At 49.8% G+C, this 15321-nt stretch overlaps 1 protein-coding gene across 1 annotated transcript; it reads right to left on the bottom strand.

Annotated features, from left to right (window-relative positions):
* Positions 1-3266: 3266 nt before the first annotated feature.
* On the bottom strand, positions 3267-14041 carry LOC144154753 (D-beta-hydroxybutyrate dehydrogenase, mitochondrial-like). Its single transcript, XM_077685869.1, has 4 exons — positions 13302-14041; positions 6373-6525; positions 5188-5393; positions 3267-4506 (listed from the first exon to the last, which is right to left on the bottom strand). Exons 1-4 carry the CDS (start codon positions 13636-13638, stop codon positions 4171-4173), a joined length of 1032 nt encoding a protein of 343 aa, XP_077541995.1. The 5' UTR covers positions 13639-14041; the 3' UTR covers positions 3267-4170.
* Between the last annotated feature and the right edge of the window lie 1280 nt (positions 14042-15321).

Raw genomic sequence — 15321 nt, forward strand, 5'->3', positions numbered from 1 at the left:
CAGTTCAAGTAGTCATCCGTGCCTCTTATGAAAACAGCAGTAAAAAATCCGCAGTGGTGGTTGAGGTGGTGGTAAGCATATGGCACCTTAACCACCACTAGTGGTGGTAAGCATATGGTAAGCATAATAAAGCATATGGCGGCGCTGGGGGCTTCTTTGAGCGCTTTGAAACCGCCGCCAGCACTGTGCTTCTCCTTATTGGTGCAAGCAGCCGAGCCCCTCCCACTGCACGCGCACCGCACGTCATTTTCTGTCCGCAGCTGCCGGCGCAGGCGCGCGTGCTTTTGAAAAACATACCCGCCGTGTTGACGCGGTGCATTCGCGTGCAAAAACGCCATGCGATTCACGCTTTTGGTGTTATTGAGCGCGCCGTCGAAGCTGTGTGAGAGACCGCACAACATTTAATCAGACTTTTCTGGCAAGAAATGCCTTGCCTTCGGAAAAAAGGTCTCTCTTCATTGCTTTTTTATTTTTTCTTTTTGCGTTGTCAGCCACTTGCGTTGTCGGCCATCCATCGGTCACGCCAACGTCGGACGCTGGATTTTCGTTGAAGAATAAAAGGCAGGGACGCCGACAACAAAGTTAGTGACCTATTTGATTTAATGTTTTAATGCATTTAACGCTTTCGTGTTATATAACAGATTTCAGGTCGAGGTTTTCTCAAGGGATGCGAGGCCATCTCAATTGCGTAGCAATTACTATCGATGAGTGAACCTCGATTTGCCTGGTTTAAAATCAAGATATTCTGTGGGGTATGACTAAAGTATCACATTAATGGATCCGCGAGCCTCAGTTCTTGGGCTCCGTATACGATCTTGTCCAGAAAATTTTTGATTTCAGAAGTCGTGCTGCTCTACCGCTCTTTCTAATCTAGTAAGCCCAATGAAATTTCGCGTGCTGACAGAATTCCCCTTGCGGCAAGCCGCCGTAGAACGAGAATGATTGCTATCCTCCACAACGTACGCACAACTAACATTTATTAGCGGCATGGCCGCCGACTATGGCAGCTTCGTGTAGCGGTGCCTCAGTGGCAAAGGCTTCGTGCTGCTGAACCCCGAGGCTCGTGTTGCATCATAGCTTTTTGTGTAGTGCAAGAGAGGAACTAAAATGTCCGTGTTTCTAGATTTAGGCACACGTTAATGACTTCCTGTCCATCCAGCAGTCGAACATCCAGTGCCAACTTTGGACGCCCACTGTACGTCCGTGTTTGGATGTACATTTGGGAACGTACTGTGGACATCCAGCAACGGATGTACTAAGGATATACATTTTTTTTTTGTATGACCGGAGGACATCCGCCTGTGGACGTACAATGTTACCACGAGCATCAAATGATGGCGTAAATTACATATAAAAGCAAAAAAGGAAAAGGTACTCTGATTTTCAATTAAAAGGATTTCGTACATCAACACCCTGACTTGTATATTGCAAGTTTATTCTCTGTGTTACTGAAATTAAGGCTAATTTTCTTGCTTTATTGAAGCTCCTCACCGACTCCAACGATGATCTCTTAGGGGAAGGGCATATAAGAATTGAGAACCTCTAACTTGAAGTGCAAAGCAAGTTTACCGTGTTCGTGTATACTTATCTAACCGGTAGTGCGTTGGTGTTGCGTGGTGTAGTATTCGTTGTAGGAACATATGCTTCTCGATTCTGTAAATTTTGACTGATCTTCCGAAATGCATCCTATTTCGGACGTCCGAATGGACGTATGGCAGTGTTAAATCCAGACGGCCCACGGGCGTACCTGGTATGGTTATCAGCTCTGAAACAGACGTCCAGCGGACGTCCGCTAGAGCCTGAATCCGCCTCTTTCACAACCCCACTGCGCATGCGCAATCCCCTAGCGGCCAAGTCCCTAAGCAGTCCGGTAGGGGCAGCAGACGACATTCCCCACAGCTCCCGCACAAGCGGGAAGGGGTCGTGGTTGTATTTACATCGTTTGATTTTTTGTGTGTGCTCGTTGTGCGCGGAACAATGCCTACAACTTGTGCTGCGTTCCGCTGTAACTCGGAGTGCCGAAAAGGGACCGGTGTCGGCTTCTATCGCTTCCCGTCGGCCGCATGCGATCGGCTACGGCGGCTTGCGTCGCTCGCGTCGGCTCGGGTGATGGGAACTTTGGGCTTAGCATCCTGGCGGATATTTGATCGCCGCTATCTGTGCAACTGCGAATGACAATCCGCAACACAACTTTTCACTACACTATCATCCCCTTTCTCGCATGAGGAACTCTATTTAAGCTATAACTGCCGTTTGAGCGATCGGTGACCGAGACATCTGCGTAGCCTGTTTCGATGCTTCCGCGCAGGTATCGCCATTTCTGGGCCGCTCGGCGCACCGCGCGCCGCGGCGACCGGTCAGCGTAGGCTTACATCGCGGCAGATGTCTGATCGCCGCTTTTAAAATAAGCCCTGACAACAATCCTTAGCACAATTTTTCACCACACTAACACCTACTTTCTCGCATGTGGAACTTCTTTTTAGCAATCAGATTGATTCAGAAGAGCAGCGACAAGCGCGGTTGCTACCGTGGTCTAGTCGGGGCGACAGTCGTAACGATCAGTCGCATGCGAATCGCGTGTACCAATCGTACATGTGTCCAGCGCTTAAAGGCATTTTGCGAACTGCCGGCCTTTGTTGAGCTGGCGATCGCACTTCATGCCAGACGACTCCAAGTACTGCTCGCTCTGCTACTCGGACGGCACACGGATCTGTCCGAGATTTCTCTGCCAGCCCTCATTCAGTGATAAGAAGCCGCCTGGTATTATGTGATGACCAGGGGCTGTCATCTTAAGGCGTTATAACACCAACACAGAAGAAAAACTTCGGCTGCTCCTCGCCGTAATGTGGGATTGCCGTGCATACAACGAGAACGCAGCCGGAGGAAACGCCGGCAAACCCTACCGCCTCAACTTCCGCTAGGCACGCTAGGTGGCAGCACACCGCAATGAAAAAGGCGGATTGACGTTCGCTGGACGGCCGACGGACGTCCGCTGGTTGCTTGGGACGAGGCGACGAAGCTTCTGAGTTTGTTTGAATCGCCTTTGGCTAGTACAAACCACCTAAGTTCCCACGAAATTTAAAACAATGTTGTTGGGTTGCTGTAAAGATACTAGAAACCATGAGTCGTCGGTCGGTTCAAATCCCGGCAACACAAGTAAAATCTTATTTTTATTTTCTGCAATAAAAATATCGAAAGTCAACATTCAGTCACGCACAATACCATAAGGTTTTTGCTGTAGGCATTTTATGCCAGCACGTAAAACAGCGCAGCGGTTTTCTTCACGCGTTCACTTTGTTGTAAACCCTGGGTTACCCCGCTGCAGTTTTTGCTTGCAGCAAAATCGCACTTGGAAGCGGATCAGAGGGCACGTTGACTCTCACAGGACCAAAGATGGAAGCACGAAGCCTACTGCAGCTCCACAGTACACCGGTGCAACGAAACAAGGTACTGCAGTCAGGACAGTGAAGTCTCCCTGCAGATTACAGGATCGGAGCGAAACATGGGAAAAACCGGCGAGAAATGAGACGTAAACGCGAAACAAAGGAAAAGACAACACACACTCTGGTGTATGCTGTCCAGCGTGTGTGTTGTGTTGTCTTTTCTTTGCTTCGTGCCTGCGTTTCATTTTTTTTTTTTTACAGATACTGCAGGCCCTTTCAGGCCCATGCAGGAGTGAAGACAAAGAAATACATCGGCAGAAATTCAACATACAACTCGACAATACATCAGTGCTGCTTGAAGTAATTTTAAAACGTACAACACACATAGGTGGAGGCGTAAATATGCTTACACAATCCCGATGGTTTTCCCAAATTTCAGCATGGACAAATTGGTCCAGAGCTGCACTTCCACGGAGTGAAACACGGTGCACGCTGCACCAATCACACGACCTTTGGTCACTCGGAATCCGTTTTCTGTGCTTTGTCATGCACTATGTAATTAATGCCAGAGTTCACGTCTCACACGGTAATGTTTTTCGCATTTCCCGCACTGGAAGCGTGCCCACCAATGGCGTCACTCGGTGTCGACTCGGCATTGTCTTCCGGTGGATGCTCGACCGCCAAGAACTGTTCGCGGTGGCCGCCACTCCCACACCCTAAGACCAGAGTTCCCCAAAAAACCTCTCTCTCTCTCTCTCTCTCTCTCTCTCTCTCTCTTGGCACAAGCTCAGAAGGCCTTGCTGATGTGGTGCTGCTGTTCCCTGGCGTGCCTGACGCCGAGGCACTTGATCACGTGGTAGAAGACCGCCTGCAGCCTGTCCGCCACGAAGACGGGCATGAGCGCCAGGATGCGCAGGTACAGGGCCCACATGGTCTTGTCGCTCATGTACCGGGCCCGGGGCCGCGCCGAGCCCAGCGCGTGCTCGATGTGCGCGAACACGGGGCTGTCGTCCAGCTGGCCTGGCGACATCATGCCTCCCTTGGACACCCAGCCGCTCGTGAAGCCCGCCATGTACAACTCGTGCACGGCGCGCTGCTCTTCGTTCAGGCCCTCCCACATGGCCTGCGTGCGGAAACGCCTCGTGTTGTAGCGGAGAACGGAATGACAACTTCACAGCGGGGCGAAAAAAATTACACCAATTTCACTCAACGTGAAGGCTGTCAAGTGCGAAGCAGTGATTCGCCGAAGGGGCTGTGGCGCCCTCCCTTGACTAGTTTCAGTATCAAAGCTGGCGTTGATGCCGAAAGTAGTCAAGAGAGGACGCCGCAGACCCTGAAAATGGAAGCGAAAACGTCGTTAGAGCTTGCATTAAAGCTATAACAGGGCAGAGAAATCACACATAAGAAAGGAAAATTTCTGCGATAATTCCAACGGCAGTGCTTTGCTTTTTGAGGCAACGGGCTTTGTGGGGAAGTATACACAAAATGATGGGGTATGCGTAGTTTGTGGGAAAGAAACAGAAACTATGCGGCGCATAGTGTTGGAATGTGAGTGTATCCATCCAAATCTACATAAGGGAAATATTCGGCTCCCTGAAGCCCGAGGATTTAAATGTAGCACAGAGGGAAAAGCTGTCGAGGCAAACGATTTTCAAGCAAAGGCAAACTTTCCCGAACACTGCGATTATATTCAAGTTTTTAGGAACTCCGGTTTTTAACCACGGAATGACACGTGACTGCAAGGTTTATTATAAGTGAATCCAGTACACGACTGCGAGGGGGAATGGCACCAAGGGCAACCTACCTTGGCGTCTTTGTCCTGCCTGTCCATCAGCCCCGTGTGCTTGACGAGGTCTCCGGGCCGGACGACACTGATGTGAGCCCCGTGCCGGGCCAGTTCGAGTCGCAGGCAGTCGCTGAACGACTCGAGCGCCACCTTGCTGGCGCAGTAGGCGGCCATGCAGGGCATGCCCGACACCGCGATCACCGTGCTCACGCTCACCACGCGACCTGCAGACGACGGAGTCCCCCAAGGAATAGCCATGAGCGAGGGCACGTTCAATAGGTGACCGGTAAAAAGCGCAAAGGCTCATGGATACGTCGTCTGCTACCGCCACTTCCGGTTCGAGATCTCTCCTGCCCTTCCGTACGCCTGCGTGCGCCGGCGGCTGCAGGCGCGTGTGTGCGTGTTGTTTATTTGTCACGGGGTGCTTACCTGTCAGATAAACCCTAGTATGGTCAATCGTTCTTATTTATGGAATTCCCGATGCATGAGCGTTCCCCCCCCCAGTGGAAACAGATAAACAACAAGCACACACGCGCGTGAAAGCCGACGGCCTACGGGAGGCCAGGAGAGCTCCCGAACCGGAAGTGGCGGCTCTCCGCGGGAGAAAACAATGCACCCATGAGCCTTTGCGCTTTTTACCGGTCACCAATAGATACCATCGAGGAACACTTACAGGACACTTGGCGTCTGAGGAGACACCTCGGGGTAACTTCATCAAGAGCCGACTAATTAGTAATCGCGACCGCTGCTGAACGAAAAGCTCCACTTCCACACCCATATTCTGCGCTATTGAACGTGTCCATTGCTACCGAATGTTCTGATCACTCCACAAGGCTGTCCCCAGACTTATATCGGTAGCCATTCTGGTATTCGGCTGTGTTTTAAGTCTCTCATTATTGTCTGCTAAAACAAACAGTGCGAGGTAGCGTCGGTATAAATAACTGAAGACACTTATCAGTGATCACCATCATGACGTTTATGAATTACGTAGCCCAGTAACGGTTGAAGTTTAAAAATGCGTCTTTAAGCAAGCTGACACTACGGACGGATAAGGCCCGGACTTTGTTCACTGCGCTACGAAATGCAAACAAACCTTTGATGACGGCTTGTATGCGGCTAGGGATTCAAATTTACGCTTGTACATTGCGCTCGTATACATTTTAGCGTCAAACTTATCCGGAACACAAGAGAGAAGGTGGTGACCTTTGCTCCTTCGCACGAAGGGCAGGCAGGCCTTAGTGAGCCGGAGGGTGCCGAGAAGGTTAACGTTGATGGTCCGTTCCACCTGCTCCAGGGTCAGCCACTCGAACTCGCCTAGGACGCACACGCCGGCGTTGTTCACCAGTCCCCAGAGTCCTGCGACCAGAGGTCACATCTTTTATTCGGCAGAAGAGGCTAATGGGAAACCCCTATACGGTTGTTTCGCCTGTGTGCGCGTAACAAAAAGCAAATGCTAGCATTCGAACAAAGAGTTGCAAAACTTTAATCGTACCTCGGTACAAGTGACTTTTTTTTATCTTATTTCACTCAAGCATAAACTCAAGCTTGTAATTCTCTTTGCAGGTGGGTCAACACGTGAACTTTGAAAACTTTAGGTTGTGAAAGAATAGCTGCAAGTGAGTTGGAAGCGGGTTGATTTTAAAGCGGTCATCTTTTCGAATGCTGTACACCTTGTCGAGGCTGGTAGCAGTCGGCCGATTGGCAGTAGACACTCATGGTAAATCCCCGGCAGCACCAGGTTATATGTGCTAATTAAGCCTTCTTCTGAAATCGGAGAACCACAACGTAACAGAGAAAGTTATACTAAGATTCTAGGTTCTTAGAATCACCCATAAGCATGCTTGTACCGGTTCATTTCACCGACGTCACGTTTCCTTAGTGGCACTAGACGAACACGTGAACCCAAATAGTGTCTTTTCTGTTGTTGTTGTTTGTACCCTTTTTAGTCAATCGCGAGGGGGGGGGGAGAGGGGGGGCACTCGATTAGGTAGACTTTCGCGATTTTGCCAGCTAATTTTTCCAGTTATTATATCTCTATTTTTTTACTTAACTGCATGAGGACATTGGCTCTGACAGGCCTTTACGGTTTCTCCACTTTATCTTCATTTTGGGGAAATACAGCATTTCTGAAGGTGACACAAGGGCGAGCGTTTAAAAAATTGGCGGCGTATCTGCTCGCTTTGCTGAAAATGACCTCGAAAGACAGCAGCCTTTCGGCCATCCTATCACCTAACATCATCTTCTCTGTACCTTCCCTTCCCACCCTTACAACCATGACTACCAGACGCTTCGAAATTGTTTTGAGGGTGGGGGCTTAAGACCATCGATGATAGGGATAATGATAAACTTGTGGGTTTAAAAACCAGCGTGCGTTTTTCTTGCGACTGTAATGGGTAGTTTTTCACTCGTTTTTTTACCTGTATCTTGAATCAAGCACCATTAATTTTATGTAAATGTTCTCTATCAATCCATTTCAAGCATCCACAATGCAATAATTAGTGTTATTTGTTGGGGTAGGGAGGAGAAGTCGCACCCTGTGAGTGACACTTGAAATGCAGTTGCAAGCGCATCCATGCGGAATAGAATCGAAATCGTGAATAAAATTGGGGCAACTAAATCATTTACTCCTACTTAAAGTTACCACAAAACTCTAGTGATAATACTGCGTCAGTAACAAGTTACAAGTAGAAAAAGGCAAATTGGAAATTAGGTTACGATCGGCCCTGGCAGACGGGCCGTGCGTTCGGGACAAACGACTCAGTCAAATTGAGTTTTGCACCTTGGAACACTCCAGCGAGTTTGCTTTTTATTTTTGGTTTTGAAGAAATTATTTATTTATAGACATGATCGAACCTCCCCCCTCCAAGACCACAGGAAGGGGGGAGGTCTGACTTTTGGTTCCGGCTTTTGGAGCCCTGATGCATGACTACCTAACCACAGCTTCTTTCCGTTCTCCTCTATTCCCCTCCCTTCTGGTCCTCACGCCATTGACCTCTCTTCCTCTCCGCGCCCCACCTGCAATATCGGCTCTACTCTTACTTCTCTCTACCTCCTCGCATTCCTCCATATTCAGCCCCTTCCCTTTCTTCAATCCGATTCCATCCCTCCCAACCTCCCTCCCCTCATGCTTTTCTCCTCTCCCCTTCTCTCCGTGCCCCACTAATGCTCCCTTTTCCCGCACATTCCCCTGCCCCGTTTCTATTCTCATTCCCTGCTTCGCTTTCCTACGTCCTCTCCCACCCCTCTTCGTTCTCCCTTCTCCCTCCACTATATTACATTCCAGCTAGTTGGTTCATTGTTTCGCTGGGAAGAAGAAAAGGGCGCTAAACGACGCAGATGAAGGAGACAGGAAAGTCATACAAGCTCCTTCGTCTACGTCCGTTTAGCGCCATTTTACCCGCAGCGGTAACGCGGTGCCAATAAAACCTGAAGAACGGCTTTCCCTTTGCGTAACAGTGGCTAAGGCCTTGTGCTGCTGAGCCCAAGGACGAAGGTTCGATTCCCGGCCGCGGCGGCAGCTTTTATGGCGGAGGCGAAAAGCGAAAAGGCCCGTGTGTTCGAGATTTCGGCGCGCGTTAAAGATCCCCAGGTGGTCGAAATTAATCCGGAGCGCCTCATCACCAGCGCGCCTCATCACCGCCTGCGCTGCGTCGGCGCGTTAAACCTCATAATCAGTAATCAATCAGATTAGCGCCCTTTCCTTCTTCCCAGCATTATTCCATCTTTATCACACTCTTAATTCCCCTCCCCTTCCTCCATTCTCTACACTAGTCTTCTTCTCCAGACGTCCCTCCTCTAATCCCGTCACCATCACCAATTCCCCTTTTATACCTCTCCCCGTTCCCCCTCTTTATTACCACCATTCAATCGCACGGTATGCTTCCCACTATGTTCTCTTTCCCATCCTCCTGTTCCCTTCTTCCCTTTACTTTGTCTCGTCCTCCTCGCCGGCCTCTCTTACATCTTCTAGCTCTCCATCCTTCTTTTACTGCTCTCCCCTTTTGACTCTCCCTCTCCCTTCTCTAATTACATCACCATCGCCAATTCTCCTTTGAAGCGATACGAGGCAATGCCAAACGGGGTGCCAAATGTGTACTAAGAGCTACCGCTCAAAAACCTGCATCATATATCATAGTACGTATCCTATTTTCGTTTGGACTACATCTCCCTTTAGGATCTGAACAGCCGAAAACGGCTGCAAACGAGCAGCATCCGGAGTCACACGGTGAGCGAGTCATGGTGCGAAGATTGTCGACAACAGGTTGTCACAGATACTTTTTCTTGTTTGTTCCTCGACTTATTCACTTTCAATTTTAGGTTTAAGCCAGGCGGCACATAGTGTTTTGAAATTCACGCTATTCATCCCTTGTCTTTAAAAAAAAAACGCATGCTTGAAATAGCGGCTGCCGTGGTTCGCGCCTTTTCGGACACGTGTTTCCAAACGCTTCGCTGCACAGAGCACCCACGTGACATGGGCGATGTCACTGCGCGCGCTATTCTTTTGAGCCCCTGTTAAAAGGAGCCGACCGTTCGCGCTCTGTGTGGTCTAGCTTACGGCTTGTGTTCGAGCCGCAGGAGGTCTGTCTATAGTAGTTTTGTTGTAGCGCGAGTTACACTGGCCGAGGTTGAGCCGTTTCGCGTGGCTCCTGGATAGCCGTGCTGCGCATGCGCGAGGAGCAGTGCCGTCTCACGGCGCAGAGCTGGCGCTCTGGAGCCGCCGCCACCCCGATCGGATTGAATTGGATTGGAAATCATTTTAGCAGCAGTAAGCATGATAATCAGCTAATCCTAGACAACCAGGAAACCTAAGAATAACCAGCTGAACCTTAGCTTACGCTACGTATATTCTGGCATAGCCGAGCTAAGCCACTGCTAATTTTTTTTTTCATTGATTAACTTTTTAAATTTTTTTTTTGGTGCCCCCACTGTGGCAACAATGAGAAACCCTTTTCCACCTGATCTGGTCATGTGCAGCCTTCTCAGACGTCCGTGCGCATTTGCTAGCAAGTGCCACGGTTCCGACGTCGGCGATAGAGCATGTCGAGTAAGTATGTTAGGGACAACCCCGAAGTGTTAAAAAGATCACAGACTTTGCCCTAAAAAATGGTCTCATAAGATGGTTTAATGGCTTACCGACTACCTGTTCAAGTTCACCAGTCAGAAATGAACACCGGTGCGCATCCATCTTGCCCCACCAACCGTAATGTGCCATCAAGAACTATGCCGGACAACCCCTCCCCTCAGGGGAAGGCCGGTGTGTGTGTGTTGCTCCAACGAAACCTCGAGAGACAGCTACAGTGACAGCTACAGTGACAGATACAGTGAAGCTTGAATATTACTTATCACTTAGATGTACTACAACTTAGTGGCGTCTTTCTCAATCCTCCTTTCCATTCCCTACCCACAGGGCTTTATAGCCTCCTCTCTACAAAAAGTCATTCATTCATTCATTCTAAACACAAATGCGCGTGTTGCTTTTGTTAATAACGGTGATTTGGCATGTTTTAGGTCGCTCTAGGTTTGGGGGGCAACCAATGACGGCATTTAATTACCGCCCTGCATCGCGCGAACAGACATGTCACATGGGTGCTCTGTGCAGCGAAGCGTTTGGAAATACGCTTTCCGGACATGGGCTGCCCACACCAGCTTCCGATCTAACAAACGTTCATCAAACGTTTTCCAATCATAAAGGATGATGATTATGATGATGACATACATCAGACTACATCTGCCAAAATGTAGGAGATGAGATCTGTCCCCCCTTGTCTTGGCACGATTAAAGAAATTATGTCTCTAAAATTAAAGAAAAAAAGACTAGTGACGCGGTCCGATGCGCTATGCAGGCTCAATAAGGCAGTCATTTTATAAGAACAAATGACCCACCTGTCAAAGCTAACTGTTGCTAATTCCTAATTCCATTTGTTTTCTTTGCTTCTTGTAAATTGTTACTGACACAGTACTACCACCTGCTGTTCCTGTAAAAGGAGGTAAATTACTTCCTTTCAATAATTTTATTAGAGAGGACGGTTCTATCACGCGTAAAGGCGCCTGCAAGAAACTGTCCATTTCAGACGCCGAAAAAACACCCTATGGTTTTTAGATCCAGAATATCATCATCATTATTATCATCGATTGTCTTGAGCCACCCTCCCCTTTTCAACACACTTTCGAAGCCTCTGTGCGATAACATAGTTCCACGCTTCTAATTTCGTTTGGGCACAGCACAGGGTCAAAGCTACCTTGTTCACGCTGTAAAACCTGCCCTTCAGGACGGCAAATTTTGTCCTATAAGGGGCGCCGCTATATTAAAGGAGTACTGACACGAAATTTCAAAGCTGAGATAACAATGTAAAACGCTTCCTTTTTATCAGGAGATATCTCCCAGCAAGTTTCAACAGCAACCGTTCAGCGAAACATATTTAAAATCCATTTTAATCTTCACCCGCACGAGAAAGCCCAGAGCGGGCCGACGTGACATCATCTGCTACGTGCCCCAAACTGCCGACGTCGGGGCTCCCGTGACGAAGCCGACGCGCTGGCTGTGGTTGGGGCGCGCTGCTCGGGCGTGTGTACACGTCATGGTTTTGGGACTGACGTCATGCTGCCCGGGCCTGTGGGGACGGCGAAGACCTCGGCCGGTCTGGGCGCGCGCGTGCGCTCGCTCGCGCGCGCTTCCAGAGAGGCAGCGATACGGCCAGAATGGTGACGCCATGTCATACATGGTGTCATGGCGGCCGCTTGGCGTTTTTTAAGTGCGAATGCACTTCTTAAGCGAGCCTGAAGCGTCCGCCGCCGTCCGCATTCCGCCGCCTACCGCATAGCAACAGCTGCGGGTGCGCGCGCTCCTCGTCTTCCTTGGCAACGGGGGGAGATGGGCGCGCGCTGCCTGGCCGCTGACATGGCACATACCCACGTGGGGGATTGGCCAGGAATCTCCTCGTCTTCCTTGGCAACGGGGGGAGATGGGCGCGCGCTGCCTGGCCGCTGACACGGCACATACCCACGTGGGGGATTGGCCAGGAATCGGGCGTGAGAAGGGCTAATGCACCCGCTTAAAGGAGTACTGACACGAAATTTCAAAGCTGAGATCCGCTCTAGCAATCAAGTACAACGACAACACAAATAGGTGTCTGTGCATGGCACATACCCACGTGGGGGATTGGCCAGGAATCGGGCGTGAGAAGGGCTAATGCACCCGCTTAAAGGAGTACTGACACGAAATTTCATAGCTGAGATCCGCTCTAGCAATCAAGTACAACGACAACACAAATAGGTGTCTGTGAATAAATGCATCTTTCTTTCTTTGTAGCTGTGTGTGTGTGTGTGATCTCTCTTTCGCGAACATTACCGAACCGCGCAAATTCAACTCGTGCATTCGCACTTTTACATTCTTCCTCTCGGGGAAATGCGGGTCAATTTTTTGTCGAAACCGAAACTGGCACGCATAAACGACGCCGTAAATGAATGTTTACGCTGCGCTCGACCGTCTAATCTGTCATTCTATGATTAGTGGGCTGGTAGGCACGCATAGCAGCGAAAAAAACGTAACATAAAAATTTCGTGTCAGTACTACTTTAAAATCCATTTTAATCTTCGCTCGCACGAGAAAGCCCAGAGCGCGCCGACGTGACATCATCTGCTACGTGCCCCAAACTGCCGACGTCGGGGCTCCCGTGACGAAGCCGACGCGCTGGCTGTGGTTGGCGCGCGCTGCTCGGGCGTGTGTACACGTCATGGTTTTGAGTCTGACGTCATGCTGCCCGGGCCTGTGGGGACGGCGAAGACCTCGGCCGGTCTGGGCGCGCGCGTGCGCTCGCTCGCGCGCGCTTCCAGAGAGGCAGCGATACGGCAAGAATGGTGACGACATGTGATACATGCTGTCATGGCGGCCGCTCGGCGTTTTTTTGTCGAAACCGAAACTGGCACGAATAAACGACGCCGTAAATGAATGTTTACGCTGCGCTCGACCGTCTAATCTGTCATTCTATGATTAGTGGGCTGGTAGGCACGCATAGCAGCGAAAAAAACGTAACATAAAAATTTCGTGTCAGTACTCCTTTAAAAACAACGCCTGTAGAAACTTACATCTATTATGTCATAACACTGCACCGAAAAACGCAAGAAAGGCCAACCTTTTTCTTCCAGCTCAGCTTGGACGATCGCCTGTCGGACGCTCTGGTCGTCCGTGATGTCCAGCTGGAACACTCGCACGGGATGTTCGCCTCCAAGCTGGGACAGTTCCCTGGCACCCCGGCTGTCGGTGCTTAGACAACCCGCCAGAACCTGGTAGCCGGCCGCGTGCAGCCGCTGGGCGAGCCGCAAGCCGATGCCGGAATCGCAGCCACTCACCAGCACTCGCTTCCCGCCACCAGAAAAGCGCACGCTCCTGAACAGCAAGCGGTTCGGTCCCAGTAGCCAGTCGTAGAGGAAAGTCACAATTCGGGTTATCAACTCCAGTATTCCCAGCATCCTGGTGGTTCCTGTATGCACCGACGACGAGAGTTCGGTTTCGTTCCTGGACGATGGTTGCTGAACGCGTCGCAGACGTGGCTAACTCCTCAGCAGACGGCTTTGCAGACGATCGTCTGCTTTCAAGTCAAGAGGAACTGGCCATTCGCCGCGTTGAGAGCTTGATGTTGAGTCCGTTAGGCGTACGGTTTACCTAAACCACCTAAGACTTCAAGTGCGAGAAGCCGACTGCGATCGGTCGCGCAGTAAAGCAGACGACGCTAGAGTATCGCACGACTTCTGCCGCCTCTCGACGTCGAGGAGGCCTTTTGAAGACCGCTCGCCCTTCTCGAAGACGTTCCCTAGACGTTATCTTCATCTCTACGCGGATCTGCGGCACCGACGCAAAGGCGACACGTCGTCAGCGCGCGCGCCGGCTGATAAGATTGTCATGGTGATCAGCGGTGAGAGGACTCTAAACCAGAAAGGATATATTGCGGCGCCAAAGAAAGCCGCTAATTTTCGCCAAGCCTCATTGTCAAGGCCACGGCGCTTGGGCAAGTGGTCAGCGGGCTCGTTTAAGTACGTGGTGCGCCAGTTTTCCGCTTCCTTGTGCGACGGTTCTGAATATGTACCCTCGTCTGTACAGATCGAAACTTTGTCCCGATCTAATCGTCAGGGGTCACCTGTGCCTGCATACAAAAGAGATAAAGAGTGGAAGCCAACGCCCGGTACTCATCTTCTTGAGCGCACTATCAACACTGAGGTGAAAGCAGATAAAGCGCGATAATGACGGCGTTATTTTAAGCCGGGGTTTGCGATCAGCTCAATGTACACGTCGAAAGATTTTTCTGTGAGAAGTTACGAGCTTCGCAGAAGGCTTTTCGTGGGAACACAGCGTTCCGCAGGTAGCATTACAGCTCGCGTTGTTGACTCGGCAGCGCTCGGGGAGAAAGCTACTGCCTTGAAGTCGTCAGTAAACACAGCACCGACAATAACATAAAAAACAACAACACCAAAATTAGGAGACATTCCACACTGCGAAGAGTGCATTACCAGCGAAACTGTATATAATACACATGACACGCATGGTTATAAATAATGTACACGTAGTTATTTTTCTCATCATTTGGTAATGGTAGTAACTATGACTTTGTGATTGCTTAATCAAACTTCAAGAATAGGATTCTATCCGGCACATGAACACGACGCCATGCACCCGCTTCCCTATAGAAGTCCTTGTATTGGCAGCAGATGGGAATTACACAACGCTTACAACTTTACCGTGAACCAAGCACTTACAACAAGTAAATGAAACTCGCCATAATGATAGAGTCGTGTTAGGAGCTACTTGTAACCTAATTTGTTGCCGGATAGTTTTTATAAAACAAGAGTTGCAGCCGTTTTTCGTGACAGTGCTCCTCCAATGGATGCCCGTTATTGACAGAAGACAGGAATTCCGTAACGTTTACAACTTCACTGTGATTCAGTTATGACAAGTTAATGGAACTCGCCGTAATGATAGAGTCGAATTGGCTGCCAGTTGTCGCAAATTTTTTAGCTTGATAGTTCAGATAAAGCGAGAGTTGCAGCCGTTTTCTGACCACCATACTTAATTGATAGCGGCAGACAGGAACTCTGTAAGGTTCAAGGCTTTACTGTGAAGCAACTAATCATGACAAGCGAGTGAAAGGCTGAGTTGTA

Source organism: Haemaphysalis longicornis, unplaced genomic scaffold (assembly GCF_048455015.1).
Source record: "Haemaphysalis longicornis isolate Haplotype H1 unplaced genomic scaffold, Haemaphysalis longicornis Haplotype H1 scaffold_90, whole genome shotgun sequence".
Taxonomy (NCBI): domain Eukaryota; kingdom Metazoa; phylum Arthropoda; class Arachnida; order Ixodida; family Ixodidae; genus Haemaphysalis; species Haemaphysalis longicornis.